Source organism: Eumetopias jubatus, unplaced genomic scaffold (genome assembly GCF_037043125.1).
Source record: "Eumetopias jubatus isolate StellerSeaLion01/CBP00866 unplaced genomic scaffold, mEumJub1_p1.0 scaffold_4, whole genome shotgun sequence".
Taxonomy (NCBI): Eukaryota; Metazoa; Chordata; class Mammalia; order Carnivora; family Otariidae; genus Eumetopias; species Eumetopias jubatus.
The window spans coordinates 85902242-85924207 of record NW_028274810.1 but is presented as its reverse complement, the minus strand read 5'-3'; the positions used below and the strand labels follow the sequence as shown (position 1 = coordinate 85924207).

Genomic DNA, 21966 nt, shown 5'->3' with positions numbered 1-21966 from the left:
TCTCAAATAAATAAAATCTTTTAAAAAAAATGAAAATTAGCCTTAAATGTTTCATGATATTTTTATACTATATATCTATATTTGAACTGTCTTAAAACAAATCCCAGTTGGTAATGTTCTCACTTAATAAGTTATATATTTCTATAATGTTCCAGTTTTAAATTATAATCAGTGTTACTGAATTGGTTTAAAAAAAAACATAAAAGGTGATGGATTTTATGTTTTAAGTATATAATTTACCTTTTTCTCTTTTTAGAAACTATACTCCACCTCCCAAAACTGGTTAATTGTGGCATGGAAGATCCATTTGGTGAGTATCACCTGCATTTTTCTTAGTAGATGATATTTGTGGGGTGTTTTCCAAAAAAATCATATTGCAGACTAGGAAGACTAGTTAGGACGTACTTAAAGTTTAAAATAGGCATTTAAAATATGCAAAAGCAAAGAAGGGGACCAGAGGCCGTTTTCCGTGTTTAACCTCAGCATGCTGGAATAAGATTTTGATTCAAGCATTTTGTGATTCTTTGCCAAATGTAAAGAAGTCTGAATCTCGTTTTATGCCAGTGTAAGTTGAAGTACCGTAAAAATGTAACCAATGTTACATTCTGCTCATGCCCAGTTACTCTAGGTGACAGGTCAGACACTTGGGCTACCGGTACAAGTAATTAGATAGCTCAGGTTAACAGCTGTTGTCTTGCTTTGGGAAAATGGCTGAAAACTTGGCAAGGTCCAAATTTCTCCTCTGCTTTTAATGACCTTAAATTTTGCTTCTTTAGGACCTCGGTGGGTTTCCCCTCTCCCGCCGGGGTACTTTGTAAGTTCATCAGCATAATCCTCAGTGTGAACACTAGAGGGCAGACAGTACTTTGATCTTAAGTTTTATTACCAAGTTAATTACTTACGAACGGTTTAGTAAACAGTTTAGTAAATCGAGTTGATTTTGGTTGCCTGGTGACAAATCCTAAAGAACATGTACATATGACAAACTAGAGTAACATTTGACTGCTCCAAATGTGTTTACTGGAGACTTATTTTTTCTCTCTGACCTCCTTACCTCACCTAACTTAAGCATAACCTAAGTTTAATCGAATCTAATTAATTAAATTTATCATTAAATTTAATTAAATTTACTAGAGAATACCAAAGAGAGAGTTGCTATGGAAGTTATGGTTTGTCAGTAGTCAACTGAAATATAAATGGAAATGTGCTTTTGATCACTAGTATGAGAAGGTTGTGTTCTGTGCTAGTGAGATTTTTTTCCTCTTATACTTTAAATCTTGGAATCTGTAACTTGATTAACATTTATATTCATAATGTGGATTCTAGAGAAAAGTGGAGTTTTTTTAGTTACAAAACCAACATATAATAATATTTGCTAGTTTATAGTCCATTTGATACCACTGGACAAAGAATAGAATTCTGAATGTAAAATAAGTTTGTTTCTGAGAAGATGGCGTTCCTTTAAGATAGGGTGATAATTCTGTTATAGTTAGATTAGCTGACAGTTACGTAGATAGTTTGAAAAAGAATTATTTGTTGTATTCTGAAAATAAAAGTGAGGGATTTCGACCCATCAAGTTTCGGAGGGACAGACCTAAGACCTCTGGGACCTTTCCTGTGTGGACAGATATTTACACATTTCATTATATAATATTTTAATATCACCTTTGTTAATACGACCACTGGTCTCATTGGAAAAGTCTTAAATATTGAGAAGCTGTCAGACTCACTCTGGTGAATATGTCTTCCAAAATTACAATTTTCTTTTTGAAAGCCTGACATATCACTGGTAGCAAGTACTGTCAGTTTTCTTCATAGTGATAGATTGACTTTTGTTCAATTTTGAGAAAATATCTGTCAAATATCTAAGCTTGAATAATATAGTTTGTTATTCAAGTAAAAATGGTATTTCATGAAAAAAACCTGGCTAGTTGAGGTTGCAACTCAACCACACAAGTACTTTTACTAAAGGTAACTGTTTATATTTCAGTATATGTTATGTGCATACTTACCATTTCCTTACACAGAATAATAAAAGGACATGTACTGAAGCATTGAGATTTATTAAAACTAGCAATTTTTACAGCTTTGTCAAGGATATTCTTAAAACTGGCATTGTTTTTAACTGCAGTAACGTAATGGTGAAGACCATGAGTCCTATTACAGTTTGGTGCTGCTGCCTTGATTTGTGTTAAGGTACCAGCAGTTTCGCTCACCATTGCTTTTGCACCATTGGTACAGTGTCAACACTGAAAACGGCGAATAATCCTTTAGTATTACTAAGTAAGTATATAACTGTACCTCTTAGACTCCTGGAAGGATCTCAGGGATCTCCAGGCATCAGAGGACCATACTTGCTTCCATTTCCTGAGGTTTAAAGAGTCTATTCTATGGAAAAAAAGCAACTTTGGGCAAAGTCAAGACTTGTCCTGGAAATTGTATTGGGCAGGGCTCCAGTGTGGACCCAGTCTTGGACATGTAGCAGAAGTATGGTCAGAGGGAGTGAGCAGTTCTGATTTCTGTGATTTCTCCCAAGTTGACCATGACCCACCTATAGCTTTCAGGAGTTGGTTAAAGAACACTTCTGTGAGATGAAATGAGTGTTCTGAGCTCATTAGGCAGCTGAGTATTTTTTTTTTTTAAGATTTTTATTTTTTTATTTGACAGAGAGAGAGACAGCAAGAGAGGGAACACAAGCAGGGGGAGTGGGAGGGAGAAGCAGGCTTCCCGCGGAGCAGGGAGCCCGATGTGGGGCTCCATCCCAGGACCCTGGGATCATGACCTGAGCCGAAGGCAAACGCTTAATGACTGAGCCACCCAGGCACCCCGGCACCCCGGCAGCTGAGTATTTTGAGAAGAAATTTATCAGCACTTAGTCAAGATAAGCTGAAGACCAGGCTCACCTAGGCACTACATTCTTATATTCAAAAGGAGGATAGGGATGCCTGGGTGGCTCAGTCAGTTAAGCATCTGCCCTCAGCTCAGGTCATGATCCCGGGGTCCTGGGATCGAGTCCCATATCGGGCTCCTTGCTCAGCAAGGAGTCTGCTTCTCCCTCTGCCTGCTCTGCCTGCTCTGCCAGCCGCTCCCCCTGCTTGTGCTCTCTCTCTCTGACAAATAAATAAAAATCTTAAAAAAAAAATTTTAAAAAGAGGATAAATGGCAGCAGAGATCATAGTGATGGCAGCCTTTAGTTTGTCTCTTGGGTCACTGTTCCAGTCTGGACAGATGTCTCTCTGGATGTGGTGCACAGATGTCCTCCTGGATAGCACTACTCACCTGGGGGCTCAGCTCAATCCTGTGTCTTCTTTTTTGACGGCCAGGTGCTTCTCAGTGCTGGGCCTCCCAGAAGTTTCCTGGTTCTCACCTCTTTTTCCTTTAGCTCTGCCTCCTGGAGGATTTCTTCATCTTTATCCTCAATTAAAATTTTCTTTTCTACTCTTTATGTTCTGAATTTCTGGGAGGTCTCTTTTATTCGGGGAATGTTTCTTTCATAGTATCCTTTTATTGTTTCAGCAAACTTTCTTTGCCTTGCATAGTCCCATTTCCCCTAAAGTTGCTTTTCTATGTTTGTTTTGATCTGTTTTATGTTAGAGTTTTCCTCTGATGTCTCATAATAATTAACTGTCTGCTCGTGATTAAGAATGGGAAGCTTTAAATTAGAAGCTTTAAACGCATAGGCTGATTACCTCTGGGCCTTTCTGTAGGGTGAACTTCTTGCCCGTCTTGTTGAGGAAAAAGCCCCATGTCAGTAGGAGCAGATTTTCCATCACTGACTAGATGTCTAGATGGTAAGGGATGAAGAGGATTTGGGGGGGTGGTTTGCTCCGCTCAGCACTATTGTGCACATGGTTCCCTAATTCCCCTCAGTTTTTAGTGCTGTGTTCCCACCATCAACTGCCTTTTGTGTCCCCAGTCCAGAAACCAATTGTTTTATCCCTTCCAAGAATCAGACCTCTTGAATTCTGCCAGTGTTGGTGTGGGGTGGACATTCAAAGTCATGGAGTGGGGAAAGTTGATAAAGGAATCAAACAGTTTTTACCCTGATTCTCTTTATTTTATTTCCTTCCCTTTCATCCTCAGTTTCAAAGGTACCTGGTAGAATTCAATGAAAGTATTATTAATCTATTAATAATTTGTAGCGGAGATAGTGGGGTGGGGGAGTAATGACTACACTGTACATTAAGTGCTAGAGGAAGGAAGGGTCCAGAGAAGATGTGTGTATAGTTTATGCTACTGTGATACTTCATACCCCACTCTTTTAAAAATGGCTCATTATTGCTTCTGCTTTCTTTCTTCCGCCCTTATCATCTGTTTATGGGGACGTACGGAAAGAAAAGGAACTGAAACCCTGTCATATGAAGCTCCTAAAGGTTTTTGGGGTAGGAAAGGATCTATATGCTAAATTGCCTTCCCAAAATCTTCTGACAACTTTATTAAGTTTCTATACACCCTCCCTTCCATAGAAGTGAACACAATTTGTTGAAAAATATTTTTTTTGGTATGTGCTTGATGAAATAATTATTTAATGAGATAGATTATTAGTATGAATCCTGAATTTGAAGCTAGTTGCAAAGGCTTTATTCACGCATGGTATTTTAGGAACAGATTTACAAGGTAATATCTCCTTTGGATTAAAATTTGTATCACATAGGGAATATGAGAAGCGGTGTGTTGAAGTAGAAAAGAGAAGCTATATCTAAACAAAAATTATTTTCTTCCTATTCTATATCTGAATTTATAAATCATTATTGTGTTATAATGGGGTTTTCCCTAGATATTCAAGGACATTTATTAAGGAGCCATGCTCAAAGCTAATGCACTTAACTTCCAAGTTCATGGGAAAACAGGATACCTGGCTGGCTGAGTCAGTGGAGCATGTGACTCTTGATCTTGGGGTTGTGAGTTCGAGCCCACATTGGGTGTAGAGATTTCTTAAAAAAATAAAATAAAATCTTTAAAAAAAAAAAAAGCTCGTCGGTAAACATTTTGTGATGCTATCATGTTTTTACCACTTGAAGCTCAAAGTGTGTTAATAACACAGTCCTTCACTCCCTCTGCTTTAAGAATGAAGACCAAAATATGAACTTAATTAGTTTTGGGATCCTTAGGGAGTAGGAGATGAATTCCTCTGGAATTAAACTATGCCAAAAATGATATTAGTTCTATTTTTTTCCTGTGGTTTTGAATAGAAATTTTAAAAAGCATTATTATAAACATATATTATCTTCCTTTCCTGTTAGGACTATAAACTTATGGAGGGCAAGATCTTCCTACTGTTATATCCCACTGCCCAAGAGTAAGCACACAATACATATTTGTATGTATTTCTTACCATGGTTTTAAATTTTCTGCATAAAATAGAATTACCAGTGGTGTGGGGGTGGCTCAGTCGATTAAATGGCTGTCTCTTGGTTTCAGCTGGGGTCGTGATCTTTTTTTTTTTTAAAGATTTTATTTATTTATTTGAGAGAGGGAATGAGATAGAGCATGAGAGGGGAGAGGGTCAGAGGGAGAAGCAGACTCCCTGCTGAGCAGGGAGCCCGATGTGGGACTTGATCCCAGAACTCCAGGATCATGACCTGAGCCAAAGGCAGTCGCCCAACCAACTGAGCCACCCAGGCGCCCTGGGGTCATGATCTTATGGTCTTGAGATTGAGCCCCGAGTCAGGCTCTGTGCTCAGTGTGGAGTCTGCTTCAGATTCTCTCCCTGTCCCTCCAGCTCACGCTCTCTCTCTCTCTCTCTCTCAAATAAATAAATAAAATTTTTATTTAAAAAAAGTAGAGGGGGGCGCCTGGGTGGCTCAGTTGGTTAAGCGACTGCCTTTTCAGGTCATGATCCCAGGGTCCTGGGATCGAGCCCTGCATTGGGCTTCTTGCTCAACAGGGGACCTGTTTCTCCCTCTCCCTCTACCACTCCCACTGCTTGTGCTCTCCTGCTCTCTCTCTTCCAAAGAAATAAGTAAAATAAATAAATTAAAAAAAAAAAGTAGAGGGACGCCTGGGTGGCTCAGTCATTAAGCGTATGCCTTCAGCTCGGGTCATGATCCCAGGGTCCTGGGATCGAGCCCCACATCGGGCTCCCTGCTCAGCGGGAAGCCTGCTTCTCCCTCTCCCACTCCCCCTGCTTGTGTTCCCTCTCTCGCTGTCTCTCTCTCTCTCTCTCTCTCTCTGTCAAATAAATAAAATCTTTAGAAAAAAAAAGTAGAATCACCAATCTTAAGGGAAATAGAGGGCGCAGAAGCCCATCTTCTATCAACTTTAATAGCACAGATACCGTGTAATTTTTTTTTCCCTGTCAGTAGAAAAAGATGAACCATAGTGGTAATGCAAGCCTGAAAAAGCCGGTAGTGATGCTGACATTCTGGACTATCTCCCATATCCTCTCACCACTTTTCATCCCTTCTGACTACTCCTTGCACCTAGAACATCATAGCAAGTTTGAAGTTGGCTAAATGTGTAGACTGGTTTCCATCTGAATTTACTTCTGCATACTGAGCTCTTAGCAGTGTGTCATGGACACTGCATAGGCAGTGATTATTAAAATTTTAAAAGGAAGTAATAGGAGAGATGGATGGCTTCACTTATCATTTTGTATCTTCCTGTATGGTTTGCATCTTCTAACTATATACATGTGTTACCTTTATTTTTCAAAATGGAAACAGGGATTTTATCTGGGCTGTAGTGTTAATGACATTTTTGTTTCTTCCTTATATTTCTCAGTGTTAAAAATAAAATGTATAAAACTAATTTCTTAAAGGAGGTAAAAGACAATAAAAAGGTTTTGTTAAAGGGAATTAAATACTATAATGGTCATTTTACATGCACAGCTTAATGGCTATACCTCAAATAACCATGTTACATCTCTGTGTAATAACGTGGCCTTTTAAAATATAAGACATTTTGTTTTTTTTGTTTTGTTTTGTTTTGTTTTGTTTTTTTAAAGATTTTATTTATTTGAGAGAGAGAGAATGAGAGAGAGCACATGAGAGGGTTTAGGGTCAGAGGGAGAAGCAGACTCCCTACCGAGCAGGGAGCCCGATGCGGGACTCGATCCAGGGACTCCAGGATCATGACCTGAGCTGAAGGTAGTTGCTTAACCAACTGAGCCACCCAGGCACCCTAAAATATAAGACATTTTGTTCTCATGAACTAGATTCAGCCTACCCTGTCAAACTGCAACACAGCTGACTTGTTCCTTATCCGGTCATTTGTTCAGTAAACACTGAGCAAAATCAGCAAGGCGGCATGTCCTAACAGTTCAGCCCTCAAGCTCCAGAGTCAGAAAAACTTGATTTCAGATCCCAGTTCTGCCATTTCTTGTCTGTGTCCTTTTAGGCAATACAGTTACTTGTTGAACTTCAATTTATCTGTAAAGTAAGGATACGGATTTTACCTTTTCCACAAGTTGCTCTAAGAATTAAATGAGTTAATGCTTGTAATGTTTATAACATGGTGCCAAACACATAGTAAATATATAATAGCTGTACTGTCTTTGGCACTAAGGGTAAAAACATGAATAAGATATGATCCCTGTTCTTTTTTTTAAATTTTATTTATTTATTTGAGGGGAGCGGAGCAAGAGAGCACGAGCAGGGGCAGGGGCAGAGGGACAAGCGGACTCACTGCTGAGTGCAGAGCCTGACATGGGGCCGGTTCCAGGACTCTGAGATCATGACCTGAGCTACAGTCAGATGCTTAATCCACTGAGCCTCTCTCCTCTCAACTGGGTGCTCAAACTCAAGACCCCAAGATCCAGAGTCCCATGCTCTACCGACTGAGCCAGCCAGGTGCCCCTGATCCCTGTTCTTATGTAGCTTTCGATCTGGGTTAACCAGTTACAAGGTACTCCATAGGATTCCTTTTTTTTTTTTAACCTGTGTGTGGTTGAGATCATTTATATACAATAAAAGTTACCCTTTTTAGGTGTATATTCCTTTTTTTTGACAAACAGGTAAGATTGTATAACCTATACTACAATCAGGATAATAGGGTATTTCCTTCACCCAAAAACTACCCTGCTTATCTTTTTAAATAATATCAGTCTCTTCCCTCCACCCTCAGCCCCTGGCAACCACTTGGACCTGAATTCTGTCCCTTTTTCTATAATGTTATGTAAACAAAATTGTACAACACATAGCTTTTTCTGGGTTTTTTTTCACTTAGCATAATGCTGTTGAGATTCATACATGTTGTTGTATGTATTAGTAGTTCATTCCTTTCATACTTTTTCCAGAATGTCATATAATTGGAATCATACATAGCCTTTTGAGATTGACTTCTTTGACTCAGTGATACGTATTTAAGGTTCCTCCATGTCTTTTCATAGCCTGATAGCTCCTTTCTTTTTATCGCTGAATACTATTCCATTGTTCGGATGTACCGCAGTTCATTCATTCACCTACTGAAGGGAATCTTGGTTGTTTCCAAGTTATGGCAGTTATGAATAAAGCTGCTGTAAATGTGTGTGCAGGTTTCTGTGTGCACATAATTTTCAATTTATTTATTTATTTATTTGAGAAAGAGCAGAGCGAGTGAGGGAGAACACAAGTGGGGGAGAGGGGCAGTGGGAGAGGGAGAAGCAGGCTCCCCACTGAGCAGGGAGCTCAACGTGGGGCTCGATCCCAGGACCCTAGGATCATGACCATGGCCAAAGGCAGACGCTTAACTGACTGAGCCACCCAGGCACCTTTAAAAGTTTTCAATTATTTGGGTAAATACAAAGGAGTGCAATTGTTGGAACATTCTGTAAGAGTATGTTTCGTTTTATAAGAAACTGCCAAATTGTATTCCAAAGAGACTGTTCCATTTTGCATTCCCACCAGCAGTGAATGAGCCTTCCTAGTGCTCCACATCCTCACCATCATTTGATATTATCAGTGTTTTGGATTTTGGTCATTCTAATAGGAGTGTAGTTATATCTCATAATGGCTTTAATACGTAGTTCCCCCATGACTAATGATGCTGACTAACTTGTGTATTTAGGTGCCATCCATATCTTTGATGAAATATCTGTTGAGATCTTTTCCTCTTTTTAAAAATGGGCATATTAATGAGTTGTGAAAGTTCTTTACATAGTCCATATGCAAGTTCTTTATGAGATATATGTTATGCATGTGTTTTTTCCTTGCCTGTGGCTAGTCTGATTAGCAAAAGTTTTTAATTTGATAAAATCCAATTTTTTATTTTATGGTTAGGGCTCTTTTTCTTTTTTTTTTTTTTTAAGATTTTATTTATTTGTCAGAGAGAGAGAGAGCAGCAGGGAGAGGGAGAAGAAGCAGGCTCCCCGCTTGAGCAAGGAGCCTGATGCGGGGCTTGATCCCAGGACCTTAGGATCACGACCTGAACCAAAGGCAGACGCTTAACCAACTGAGCCACCCAGACGCCCCAGTGCTCTTTGTCTTCTAAGAAATCTGTGCTCAACCCAGTGTCACAGATATTTCTCTGTTTTTTCTTCAAGATGTCTTCGGGTTTTTCATTTAGGTCAGTGATCCTCTTTGAGTTAATCTTGGATATGGTACAATGTTGAAAATACTCTCTGTCCTCTGCTAAATTACTTTGGCACTTTTGTTGAATTCCTGATGAAATGGGCAATTTTCAGGACGCCTGGGTGGCTCAGTTGTTTAAGCATCTGCCTTTGGTCATGATCCTAAGGTCCTGGGATAGAGTCCTGCATCAGGCTCCCTGCTCAGCAGGGAGCCTGCTTCTCCCTCTGCCTGCCGCTTCCCCTGCTTATGCTCACTCTTTCTCTGATTAAAAAAAAAGAAAAGAAATGGGCAGTTTTCTAGGAAAATATAATTAACCAGGGTGACTCAAGAAATAAAGATCTCATGGAAGAAATGTTAAAATGTATCTAAGCTCAGTGGGTTTAATGATAATTTCATTGTTAGTGTGAGGAAGCAAATAATTAGAATGCTATATCAAAAAACAAACTAACAAAACAAAAAAAGAATGCTATATCAACCACAGGAGAGAAAAAAAGATAGAAAATATATCCATCTATTTTATAAAGTTCACAAGATCTTGATAATTATAAGCTGACAAAGATAGTACAAAAATAAAAGTGACGGGTGGCTGGGGGCTCAGTCAGTTAAGCGTCTGCCTTCAGCTCAGGTCATGATCTCAGGAACCTGGGATCAAGCCCCGTCTCAGGTTCCCTACTCATCAGGGAATCTGCTTCTCCCTCTGTCCCTCCACGCACTTGTGTGCTCTCTCTCTCTCTCTCTCTCTCAAATAAGACCTATAAAAAATAAAAGTGACACTTGTTCTATCTCAATGAATACAGTTCTGGAAAAGCTATATAAAGTACTTGGAGATTAAATCCAACAAATCATTTTATTTTTTTCTGATTACAAAAACAACACATATTTCTTCCAGGAAAATTAGAAAATATAAAGTGATGTAAAGAAGAAACTCTTATGCCTAGTGATAACCACTGATTACCGTTGATGCCATTCTGATATATCTGCTTCCATGATCTTTTCGAGAGCAATTACCTGTATAGTGATACATTTTTTTAAGATTTATATATTTATTTGAGAGAGAGAGAGAAAGCACAAGCAGGAGGGGCCGAGGAAGGGAGAATATTAAGCAGACATGGCATTGAGTGTGGAGTCCAACGCAGGGCTTGGCACTAGACTTGATCTCATGACCCTGAGATCATGACCTGAGCCAAAATCAAGAGTTGGATGCTTAATCGTTGACTGCGCCAACCAACCGCTGCACCTGTATAGTTATACATTTCTAACATACGAATTCAGAACTGCTTTTTTTCCCCATTTGATATGTCAAATATCTCAGTATATTAAAGGAATATGACCAAGAATGCTATATCAAAATGGAACCAAGGATATGAAGGAATCTATGAATAATAACACATTAGTATATTAGTCAAAAAACAGGAGGAAAATAATATGCTCATTTCTGGAGATGACAAAAATTTTTTATAAAATTCAACTATTCCAGCAAAAAACTTTTTTTATACTGAGAATGGTACTTTTTTTAATTTATTTTTTATTTTATTTATTTATTTATTTTTAAGATTTTATTTATTTATTTGACACAGAGAGAGAGAGAGAGACAGCGAGAGAGGGAACACAAGCAGGGAGAGTGGGAGAGGGAGAAGCAGGCTTCCCGCCGAGCAGGGAGCCTGATGCAGGGCTCAATCCCAGGACCCTGGGACCATGACCGGAGCCAAAGGCAGACGCCTAACGACTGAGCCACCCAGGTGCCCTGGGATTTTTTTTTTAAAACAAAAAGCACCTATATTGCTACTAAATTGATTTAAGTTGGTAGCATTAAGACACATTTAATAAAAATTAGGTACAATTTCTTTTGACCACCACAGCCCAGTGACGACCCATAGCATAACTGTTGTATATATCCTTTTCATTGCTTTTTTTCTTTTACAATATGTTTACATACTTCTTAAACATGATAAAGAATGGCTGTCTGAATACCACACTTATCAGTGAAATACTGAAGAAATGTCCACTAGAGTAAGAACAAGACAGCCTGCTCAACAAGCCCACTGTTACCTTATTTAACATTATTTTGGGAGTTCTTAGTGTAGTTAAGACAAACATTGGGGCGCCTGGGTGGCTCAGTTGGTTGGGCGACTGCCTTCGGCTCAGGTCATGATCCTGGGGTCCTGGGATCGAGCCCCGCATCGGGCTCCCCCTGCTCTGTGGGGAGCCTGCTTCTCCCTCTGCCTGCCACTCCCCCTGCTTGTGCTCACTCTCTCTCTCTCTCTGTCAAATAAATAAATAAAATCTTGAAAAAAAAAAAAGACATTCATCCAGAGGTATAGTCCCAGTAATGAATAAGTTAATTATATATTTGTCGGACAATATTATTCTCTTCAGAAAAATACTCCTAAGAGAATCAGCTGAAAAAGAGTCCAATAAAATAGCTGACTAAATGCAAAAAAATTGTTCAAAAATGAATCATTTTAAATGTATGTATAATAAATTATATCAAAAAACTACAGGGATTAAAAGTCATTTACAGTAACAACCCAAATTATGAGATACCTAAGAATGATTTGATATAGAGGAATGAACAGATGCATTGTGTCAAGAAATGGGAAAAATTGGGGTGCCTGGGGGTCTCGGTTAAGCCTCTGACTTGATTTTGGCTCAGGTCATGATCTCAGGGTGGTAAGATCAGCGTCCGACTCTGCACTTAGGGGGGCATCTGCTTGAGATTCTCTCCCTATTCCACTCCCCCACACCCCTATACGCTCTCTTTCTCTCTCTCAAATAAATAAATAAATCTTAAAAAGAAAAAGAAATGGGAAAAATTATTAGTGCCATGTATTACTAAATTTACCGTATAGATCTAATGCAGTTCTAATAATTGAAGTGAATTTATATTTGCTTGTGATATTTGGCAAGTGTATGAAATATAACTTAGAAAAAAATTCAAGTTAAGTAGTTAAGAAACTGTCCTTTTTGCTGATTTATGATGCTATATCAGTCAAACAAGGGTTTATAAGATCTCAAGTGTATTTTTGGACTGTATGTTCTGTTCTGTTGAAACACCTGTCAGGTTTTTTTTGTGTGTTTTTTGTTTTTTTTGTTTTTAGATTTTATTTATTTATTTGACAGAGAGAGAGACAGCGACAGAGGGATCACAAGCAGGGGGAGTGGGAGAGGGAGAAGCAGGCTTCCGCCTGAGCAGGGAGCCCAGTGGATGCAGGACTCGATCCCAGGACCCTGGGATCATGACCTGAGCCAAAGGCAGACACTCCACAACTGAGCCACCCAGGAGGCCCCCACCTGTCAGTTTTTACACCAATTCTACATTATTTATTTATTTTTTTAAAGATTTATTTTTTTCAGAGAGAGAGTGCATGAGCGGGGGAAGGAGCAGAGGAGCCTGAAGCAGGGAGCCTGAAGCAGGGCTCAATCCCACAACCTTGAGATCATGACCTGAGCCGAAACCAAGAGCTGGACGCTCAACCAACTGAGCCATAATGGTCATATTTTAATAATAATAATATAATAATGGTCATATTTTAAGATCTAAAATAATATCCCTATAATGGTCATATTTTATAATATGATATAATATAATAATGGTCATATTTTAAGATCTAAAATAATATCCTTTTTTTTTTTTTATTCATGAGAGTCAGAGAGAGAGAGAGAGAGGCAGAGGCAGAGGGAGAAGCAGGCTCCCCGCCTAGCAGGGAGCCCGATGCGGGACTTGATCCCAGGACCCTGGGATCATGACCTGAGCCAAAGGCAGACGCTTAACCATCTGAGCCACCCAGATGCCCTAAAATAATATCCCTTTATTATTCTACTTTTTCAAGCTTTTCTTTGTTATTATCTAAAGGAATAACCTTGATAAAGAACAGTGTGCACAGCACAGTGATTATGACATATTCCCATTTAAAAGTATTATTTGTATTAAACAAAAAAAGCCTTTAAGTTTTTTAAAATTTTTGTTTTAATATTAAGTGATAAGTAAATATCTTTAATTTAAAAAATGTATTTCCTCAACTTTCTTTCAAATTCAGACTAAGTATGATCAATGGGATTTAAAAGTTGATAATGAAACTAGTATAAACGTTTCTCATTAGGAAGGAAAACATAAATTTCAAAATGGCCTCAGTGGTTGTCTTCTTGGGTTGATCAGAGTTCTGTCATGTTAAAAATGACCTTTCAGGGCATCTGAGTGGCTCAGTTGGTTGGGCGACTGCCTTCGGCTCAGGTCATGTTCCTGGAGTTCCAGGATCAAGTCCCACATCGGGATCCCTGCTCAGCGGTGAGTCTGCTTCTCCCTCTGACCCTCTCCCCTCTCATGTGCTCTCTCTCTCTCTCTCATTCTCTGTCTTTCAAATAAATAAATAAAATCTTTAAAAAAAAATGACCTTTCATGGAGCCCCTGGCTGGCTCAGTCAGTAGAGCATGAGACTCTTGATATCAGGGTCGTGAGTTTGAGCCTCATGTTGGGGGTAGAGTTTACTTTAAAAGAAATGACCTTTCATGATAGAGCTTTGACTTGACTGAAAAAAGTATAGTATTTACAAGATTGCTGTTTGAACATCAGTGGAGTCCAGAACACATGCATGTGTGCATACACACACACACACACACACACACACACACACACACACACACACACACACACACACACACCCCATAATGGAGGCTTCCATTACAAGAAGGTGATAGCAATATAATGGATTGTTTGTGGAATGGTAAAAAAGTATAGTATTTACAAGATTGCTGTTTGAACATCAGTGGAGTCCAGAACACATGCATGTGTGCATACACACACACACACACACACACACACACACACACACACACACACACACACACACACACACACCCATAATGGAGGCTTCCATTACAAGAAGGTGATAGCAATATAATGGATTGTTTGTGGAATGGTACCAATGGCTTTCAGTTCCTTACTGAAGATTTGTTTTGTTTTTTTCCTCATCAAACCAGTGTTTTTCTGTTAGTAGCCAGAATGACATCAGATTGTAGTCTGTAGCTACAGCTTTCCGTTTTTCTGCTGTATAAGATGAAATATTACATTTGACTTGACTATTTAAATATTTTGAAATTTCATGTTTAAATTTCCTTTCACGATTCTATATCTTCTGTTTTTCCTCTTTGATCTCCCCAAGTAATTTAAATGCTATAAAACAGGTGGGTCTAGCTGCTTTCTTTTGTCCATTTCCCATCCCCAGCCCCCAGAGGTCAATCTCTTCCTTTTTCAGTTTAGAGCTCAATTATCAAAAGGTTTGAATAGCAAGAGTCCTTATTATGTCTGAAATAATGAAAGAAGTAGCACCCAAGAAAAGACATTCTTGCTAGGTGGAGCTTGGCCAAAGAGGTGTGCTTGTTTAGTTCTGGTTTTAATCTCATAATATATCCAAGGCGGCTTAACATTGGTTACAGTGAAGTTCAATTAGATTTTCTTGGTCATTTATTTTCATACTCCCTGTATACCCTCATTTTACCAGAAGATGAAAAGGTTGGATGGACTGATTTGTTAATTCATTCAATAAATTTTTGTTGGCACACTGCCCTAGCTGCCATAAAGGAGAAAAAAATGAGTAAGATACAGTTTCAACTCTCAAAGAGGAGGTTAAGAACTGTCAGTGTGAGGCAGAATGAAGAAATGTTTTTATACATATACAAAGATTTGTGTTACTGGAATTTTATGTCATTATTCAGCATGACTTGTACTTAAGGAAATTATTAAAACAAAACTTGCTTGTATAGCTATATATTTCCTTTTCATATCTGTGTTCTTTGAACAGTTTAGTGGTGATTTTTTTCCTGCCCCTCTTTCCCCAGTGGTGATTTCTTTAAGGAGAGTTTTTTGTTGTATTTGTCTTGTATCAAGAGAATTTGGAGAACATGGGGAAATAGGAAAAACTAGGGACTGCCTAATTACCTTAAAGATATAAATAGAGTCATCTGTGTGGCTCAGTCAGTTAAGCGTCCAACTCTTGATTTCAGCTCAGGTCATGATCTCATGGTCCTGGGGTCCAGCTTCAAGTTGGTTTCCATGCTAAGCAGGGAGTCGGCTTGAGGTCCTCTCTCCCCTTGCCTCCCCACATTCTCTCTTTTCTCTTTTTCTCTCTCAAATAAATAAAATCTTTTAAAAAAGATATAGATAGACAGTACATGGTGATGAAACGTAGATTTATATTGCTAATAATGCCCCCAGGATGGGTTAAAGGTTCTTTAGTAATTTGTGTTTCTCATGAAACACTGGACCTTGAGTATTTTTGTTGTAGGTTTAGTTTGAGGAGTGGTAGAAATGTCTCTGTCCCAAATAGCCAACTTTTCTTGATTTTAGACCTTTCGTTTATTTTCTAAGAAATTCCTTTAAAAATTGGTTTTATGATAAGCATCATTCTTATTGGTGGTCATACTGGAAATATCTGGGATGAGCTAAGAGAACAAATGTCTGTTTATATTAACAGTGGCATTTTGGACGACAGTTTGCATAACTGCTCTGTTCCTGAATTTTACTTTTGTTAAAATAATAACTCCTAGAGTTTTTCTCTAAGGTTAAAAATAAATTGTGTGAGGGGGGCGGAGCAAGATGGTGGAGGAGTAGGAGACCTGGATTTTGTCTGGTCTCAGGAATTCAGCTGAATAGGGATCAAACCATTCTGAATACCTACGAACTCAACAGGAGACCGAAGATAAGAATAGTAACAACACTCTGAACAGAAAAGCGACCACTTTCTGGAAGGTAGGTCGTGCAGAGAAGTGAATCTGAGGCGATATTCGGGAGGATAGACGGCAGGGGAGGGGGCCTCCGTCGGCCGCTTCTGGCAAGTGATAGAGCCGCGGAGCACAAAATCAGAACTTTTAGAAGTCGGCTCCGCTGAGGGACGTCGCTCCAGTGGCTAAGCTGGGGGTGGAATCCTCGCGGGACAGTGTGGTCTCAGGACCCTCAGGGTAACAGAAAGACCGGGGGTGCCTTAGTGTGGCAGAGCTCCCAGGTATCAGAGCGGGGAAGCCGGCTGCAGAGACGGAGCCGAGGTGCGGGCTCTCAGCTCGGGGTTGCCATAAACTATGATCCACAGCCCAGTCGGGCTACTGCTCCTCCAGCAGGGACCCAACAAGTGGCAGAGCTGCGGAGACTCCCCTCCCTCCCCCGGGAGGAGCGGTGCGGAAGCGCACCGCAGGGATCTGCTGGGTTTGGAGACTCCACACGGGGTCAGGTGCAAGACACAGAAACGCTCGATCACAGGCCGGGTGAGCACGGAGTGCGGCCGGAGACTGGGGAAACGGGAGTGACTGCTTTTCTCTGGGGGCGCACTGAGGAGCGGGGCCCTGAGTTCTCAGCTCCTCCGGGCGGAGATTGGGAGGCCACCATTTTCACCCTGGTCCTCCAAAGCTGTACCGAGAGCTTGCAGGGAACAAAAGCTCCTGAGAGCAAACCCCAGCAGCTTGCTTAGCCCAGACCGACAAGGGCGGGGCAATTCTGCCTCCAGCAAAGACGTTTGGAAACCACGGCAACAGGCCCCTCCCCCAGAAGATCAGCACGACCAGCCAGCAAGCCAAGACCAAGTTTGCTGATCAAGGAGAACGGGAGAACTCCAGCGCTAGGGGAATACTGCACATAGAATTTATGGCTTTTTTACCATAATTCATTAGTTTTTCAAAGTTAATTTTTTTAACTTTTTTTTGAATTTTTCTTTTTCCCTTTTTCAAACAACACCTTATAAATCCCTTTTTTAAAAAAAAACTTTTTATTTTTCATTTTAAGAGTCATATTTTTTTTTAAAGATTTTATTTATTTGAGAGAGAGAGAGAATGAGAGACAGCACAAGAGGGAAGAGGGTCAGAGGGAGAAGCAGGCTCCCCGCCGAGCAGGGAGCCCGATATGGGACTCGATCCTGGGACTCCAGGATCATGACCCGAGCCGAAGGCAGTCGCTCAACCAACTGAGCCACCCAGGTGCCCTTAAGAGTCATATTTTTATCCCTTCATAGTAGTTACCCTTATTTTTGGCATATATATATAAGTTGTTCTCTCTTTAAAATTTTGAGATACAATTTCTTCTAACAGATCAAAATATACCCTAAATCACTAGTGTATGGCTTTGTTCTATTCTCCTGCCTGATCACATTCTCTCCCTTTTTTTTCCTTTTTTTTCTTTTTTCTTTTTCAATCTTCTTTCTTTTTAAAAAACAACTTTTTATCAATTCCTTTTATAAAATCTTTTATAATTTTCATCTTTACAGTCATCTTCCATCCCTTCATTGTATCAACCCTTATTTTGTACATATATAAGTCTTTCTTCCTTTAAAATTTTAGCAGGCACTTTCTTCTAACAGACCAAAATATGCCCAAAAGCTAGTGTGTGGCACTGATCTATGCACTAGCCTGATCATATTTGATCATATTCTGGTTTTTTTTTTTTTGTTCTGTTTTTGTTTTTATCTTTTTCTTTTCCCTTTTTTTTTTTTTCTCTTCTTTCTTTCCCTTTCTTGTCCCCTGGTTTCAGGTCTTTTCTGATTTGTATAGAGTATACATGCTGGAGACGTTGTTAACCTGTTAGCATTCTGTTGTCTCATTCATCTATTCTCCTCTGGACAAAATGACAAGACGAAAAAAATCACCTCAGCAAAAAGAACAAGAGGTAGTACCGTCTGCCAGGGACCTACTCAATACTGACATTAGTACGATGTCGGACCTAGAGTTCAGAATCATGACTTTAAAGATACTAGCTGGGCTTGATAAAAGCATGGAAGTTATTAGAGAAACCCTTTCTGGAGAAATAAAAGAACTAAAATCTAACCAAGTCGAAATCAAAAAGGCTATTAATGAGGTGCAATCAAAAATGGGGCCACTAACTGCTAGGATAAATGAGGCAGAAGAGAGAATCAGCGATATAGAAGACCAAATGATGGAAAATAAAGAGGCTGAGAAAAAGAGAGAGAAACAACTACAGGATCACGAGGGCAGAATTCGAGAGATTAGCGATACGATAAGACGAAACAACATTAGAATAATTGGGATCCCAGAAGAAGAAGAAAGAGAGAGAGGGGCAGAAGGTATATTGGAGCAAATAATAGCAGAGAACTTCCCTAATGTGGGGAAGGAAACAGGCATCAAAACAGGCATCATGCCAGGAGGCACAGAGAACCCCTCTCAAAATCAATAAAAATAGGTCAACACCCCGACATCTAAGAGTAAAACTTACGAGTCTCAGAGACAAAGAGAAAATCCTGAAAGCAGCTTGGAAGAAGAGATATGTAACCTACAATGTAGAAACATTAGATTGGCAACAGACCTATCCACAGAGACCTGGCAGGCCAGAAAGGACTGGCATGATATCTTCAGAGCACTAAATGAGAAAAATATGCAGCCAAGAATACTATATCCAGCTAGGCTATCATTGAAAATAGAAGGAGAGATAAAAAGCTTCCAGGACAAACAAAAACTAAAGGAATTTGCAAACACAAAACCAGCCATTCAAGAAATATTGAAAGAGGTCCTCTAAGCAAAAAGAGAGCCTAAAAGCAGCATAGATCAGGAAGGAACACAGACAATATACAGTTTAACAGTCACCTTACAGGCAAGACAGTGGCACTGAATTCATACCTTTCAATAGTTACCTTGAATGTAAATGGGCTAAATGCCCCAATCAAAAGACATAGGCTATCAGATTGGATTAAAAAACAAGACCCATCAATATGCTGTCTGCAAGAGACTCATTTTAGACCCAAAGACACCCCCAGATTGAAAGTGAGCGGGTGGAAAACCATTTACCATGCTAATGGACACCAAAAGAAAGCTGGGGTGGCAATCCTTATATCAGACAAACTAGATTTTAAAGCAAAGACTGTAATAAGAGATGAAGAAGGACACTCTATCCTACTTAAAGGGTCTATCCAACAAGAAGATCTAACAATTGTAAATATCTATGCCCCGAACATGGGAGCAGCCAATTATATAAGGCAATTAATAACAAAAGCAAAGAAACACATTGACAACAATACAATAATAGTGGGGGACTTGAACACCCCCCTAACTGAAATGGACAGATCATCTAAGCAAAAGATCAACAAGGAAATAAAGACTTTAAATGACACACTGGACCAAATGGACTTCACAGACATATTCAGAACATTCCATCCCAAAGCAACGGAATACACATTCTTCTCTAGTGCCCATGGAACATTCTCCAGAATTGATCACATCCTAGGTCACAAATCAGGTCTCAACTGGTACCAAAAGATTGGGATCATTCCCTGCATATTTTCAGACCACAATGCTTTGAAACTAGAACTCAATCACAAGAGGAAAGTCAGAAAGAACTCAAATACATGGAGGCTAAAGAGCATCTTACTAAAGAATGAATGGGTCAACCAGGAAATTAAAGAAGAATTAAAAAAATTCATGGAAACCAATGAAAATGAAAACACAACTGTTCAAAATCTTTGGGATACAGCAAAGGCAGTCCTGAGAGGAAAGTATATAGCAACACAAGCCTTTCTCAAGAAACAAGAAAGGTCTCAAATACACAACCTAACCCTACACCTAAAAGAGCTAGAGAAAAAACAGCAAAGAAAGCCTAAACCCAGCAGGAGAAGAGAAATAATAAAGATCAGAGCAGAAATCAATGAAATAGAAACCAAAACAGTAGAACAGATCAACGAAACTAGGAGCTGGTTCTTTGAAAGAATTAACAAGATTGATAAACCTCTGGCCAGACTTATCAAAAAGAAAAGAGAAGTGACATAAATCGACAAAATCATGAATGAAAGAGGAGAGATCACAACCAACACCAAAGAAATACAAACAATTATAAGAACATATTATGAGCAACTCTATGCCAGCAAATTAGATAACCTGGAAGAAATGGGTGCATTCCTAGAGATGTATCAACTACCAAAATTGAACCAGGAAGAAATAGAAAACCTGAACAGACCTGTAACCACTAAGGAAATTGAAGCAGTCATCAAAAATCTCCCAACAAACAAAAGCCCAGGGCCAGATGGCTTCGCAGGGGAATTCTATCAGACATTTAAAGAAGAATTAATACCTATTCTTCTGAAACTGTTCCAAAAAATAGAAATGGAAGGAAAACTTCCAAACTCATTTTATGAGGCCACCATTACCTTGATCCCAAAACCAAAGACCCCATCAAAAAGGAGAATTACAGACCAATATCCTTGATGAACATGGATGCAAAAATTCTCACCCAAATACTAGCCAATAGGATCCAATAGTACATTAAAAGGATTATTCACCACGACCAAGTGGGATTTATCCCTGGGCTGCAAGGCCGGTTCAACATCCGCAAATCAACGTGATACGATACATTAACAAAAGAAAGAACAAGAATCATATGATCCTCTCAATAGATGCAGAAAAAGCATTTGACAAAGTACAGCATCCTTTCTTGATCAAAACTCTTCAGAGTATAGGGATAGAGGGTACATACCTCAATATCATAAAAGCCATCTATGAAAAACCTACAGCGAATATCATTCTCAATGGGGAAAAGCTGAGAGCTTTTCCCCTAAGGTCAGGAACGTGGCAGGGATGTCCACTCTCACCACTGCTATTCAACATAGTATTAGAAGTCCTAGCCACAAGCAATCAGACAACAAAAAGAAATCAATGGCATCCAAATCAGCAAAGAGGAAGTCAAACTCTCACTCTTTGCAGATGATATGATACTGTATGTGGAAAACCCAAAAGACTCCACCGCAAAACTGCTAGAACTCATACAGGAATTCAGTAAAGTAGCAGGATATAAAATCAATGCACAGAAATCAGTGGCATTCCTATACACCAACAACAAGACAGAAGAGAGACAACTCAAGGAGTTGATCCCATTTACAATTGCACCCAAAACCATAAGATACCTAGGAATAGATTTAACCAAAGAGGCAAAGGATCTGTACTCAGAAAACTATAAAATACTCATGAAAGAAATTGAAGAAGACACAAAAAATGGAAAAACGTTCCATGCTCATGGATTGGAAGAACAAATACTGTGAAAATGTCAGTGCTACCTAGAGCAATCTACACATTCAATGCAATCCCCATCAAAATACCATCCACCTTTTTCAAAGTAATGGAACAAATAATCCTAAAATTTGTATGGAACCAGAAGAGACCCCGAATAGCCAGAGGAATATTGAAAAAGAAAAGCAAAGCTGGCGGCATCACAATTCCAGACTTCCAGCTCTATTACAAAGCTGTCATCATTAAGACAGTATGGTACTGGCATAAAAACAGACACATCGATCAGTGGAACAGAATAGAGAGCCCAGAAATGGACCCTCAACTCTATGGTCAACTCATCTTTGACAAAGTAGGCAAGAATGTCCAATGGAAAAAAGACAGTCTCTTCAACAAATGGTGTTGGGAAAATTGGACAGCCACATGCAGAAGAATGAAACTGGACCATTTCCTTACACCACACACAAAAATAGACTCCAAATGGTTGAAAGACCTA

General features: G+C 39.4%; 1 protein-coding gene across 15 annotated transcripts in view; it reads left to right on the top strand.

The window, feature by feature from the left end:
- PHACTR4 (phosphatase and actin regulator 4) overlaps window positions 1–21966 on the top strand; it is a 110278-nt gene that overhangs the window by 25000 nt on the left and 63312 nt on the right. For 12 of the 15 annotated variants that reach the window (XM_028113703.2, XM_028113704.2, XM_028113702.2 and 9 more), the window contains one exon: window positions 257–310. In XM_028113703.2, the coding sequence (XP_027969504.1) occupies window positions 257–310 (54 nt within the window). Of the gene's footprint in view, window positions 1–256; window positions 311–13674; window positions 13774–21966 lie in introns of all 15 variants that reach the window. The other 3 variants (XM_088022532.1, XM_088022531.1, XM_088022533.1) reach the window with 1 other exon arrangement.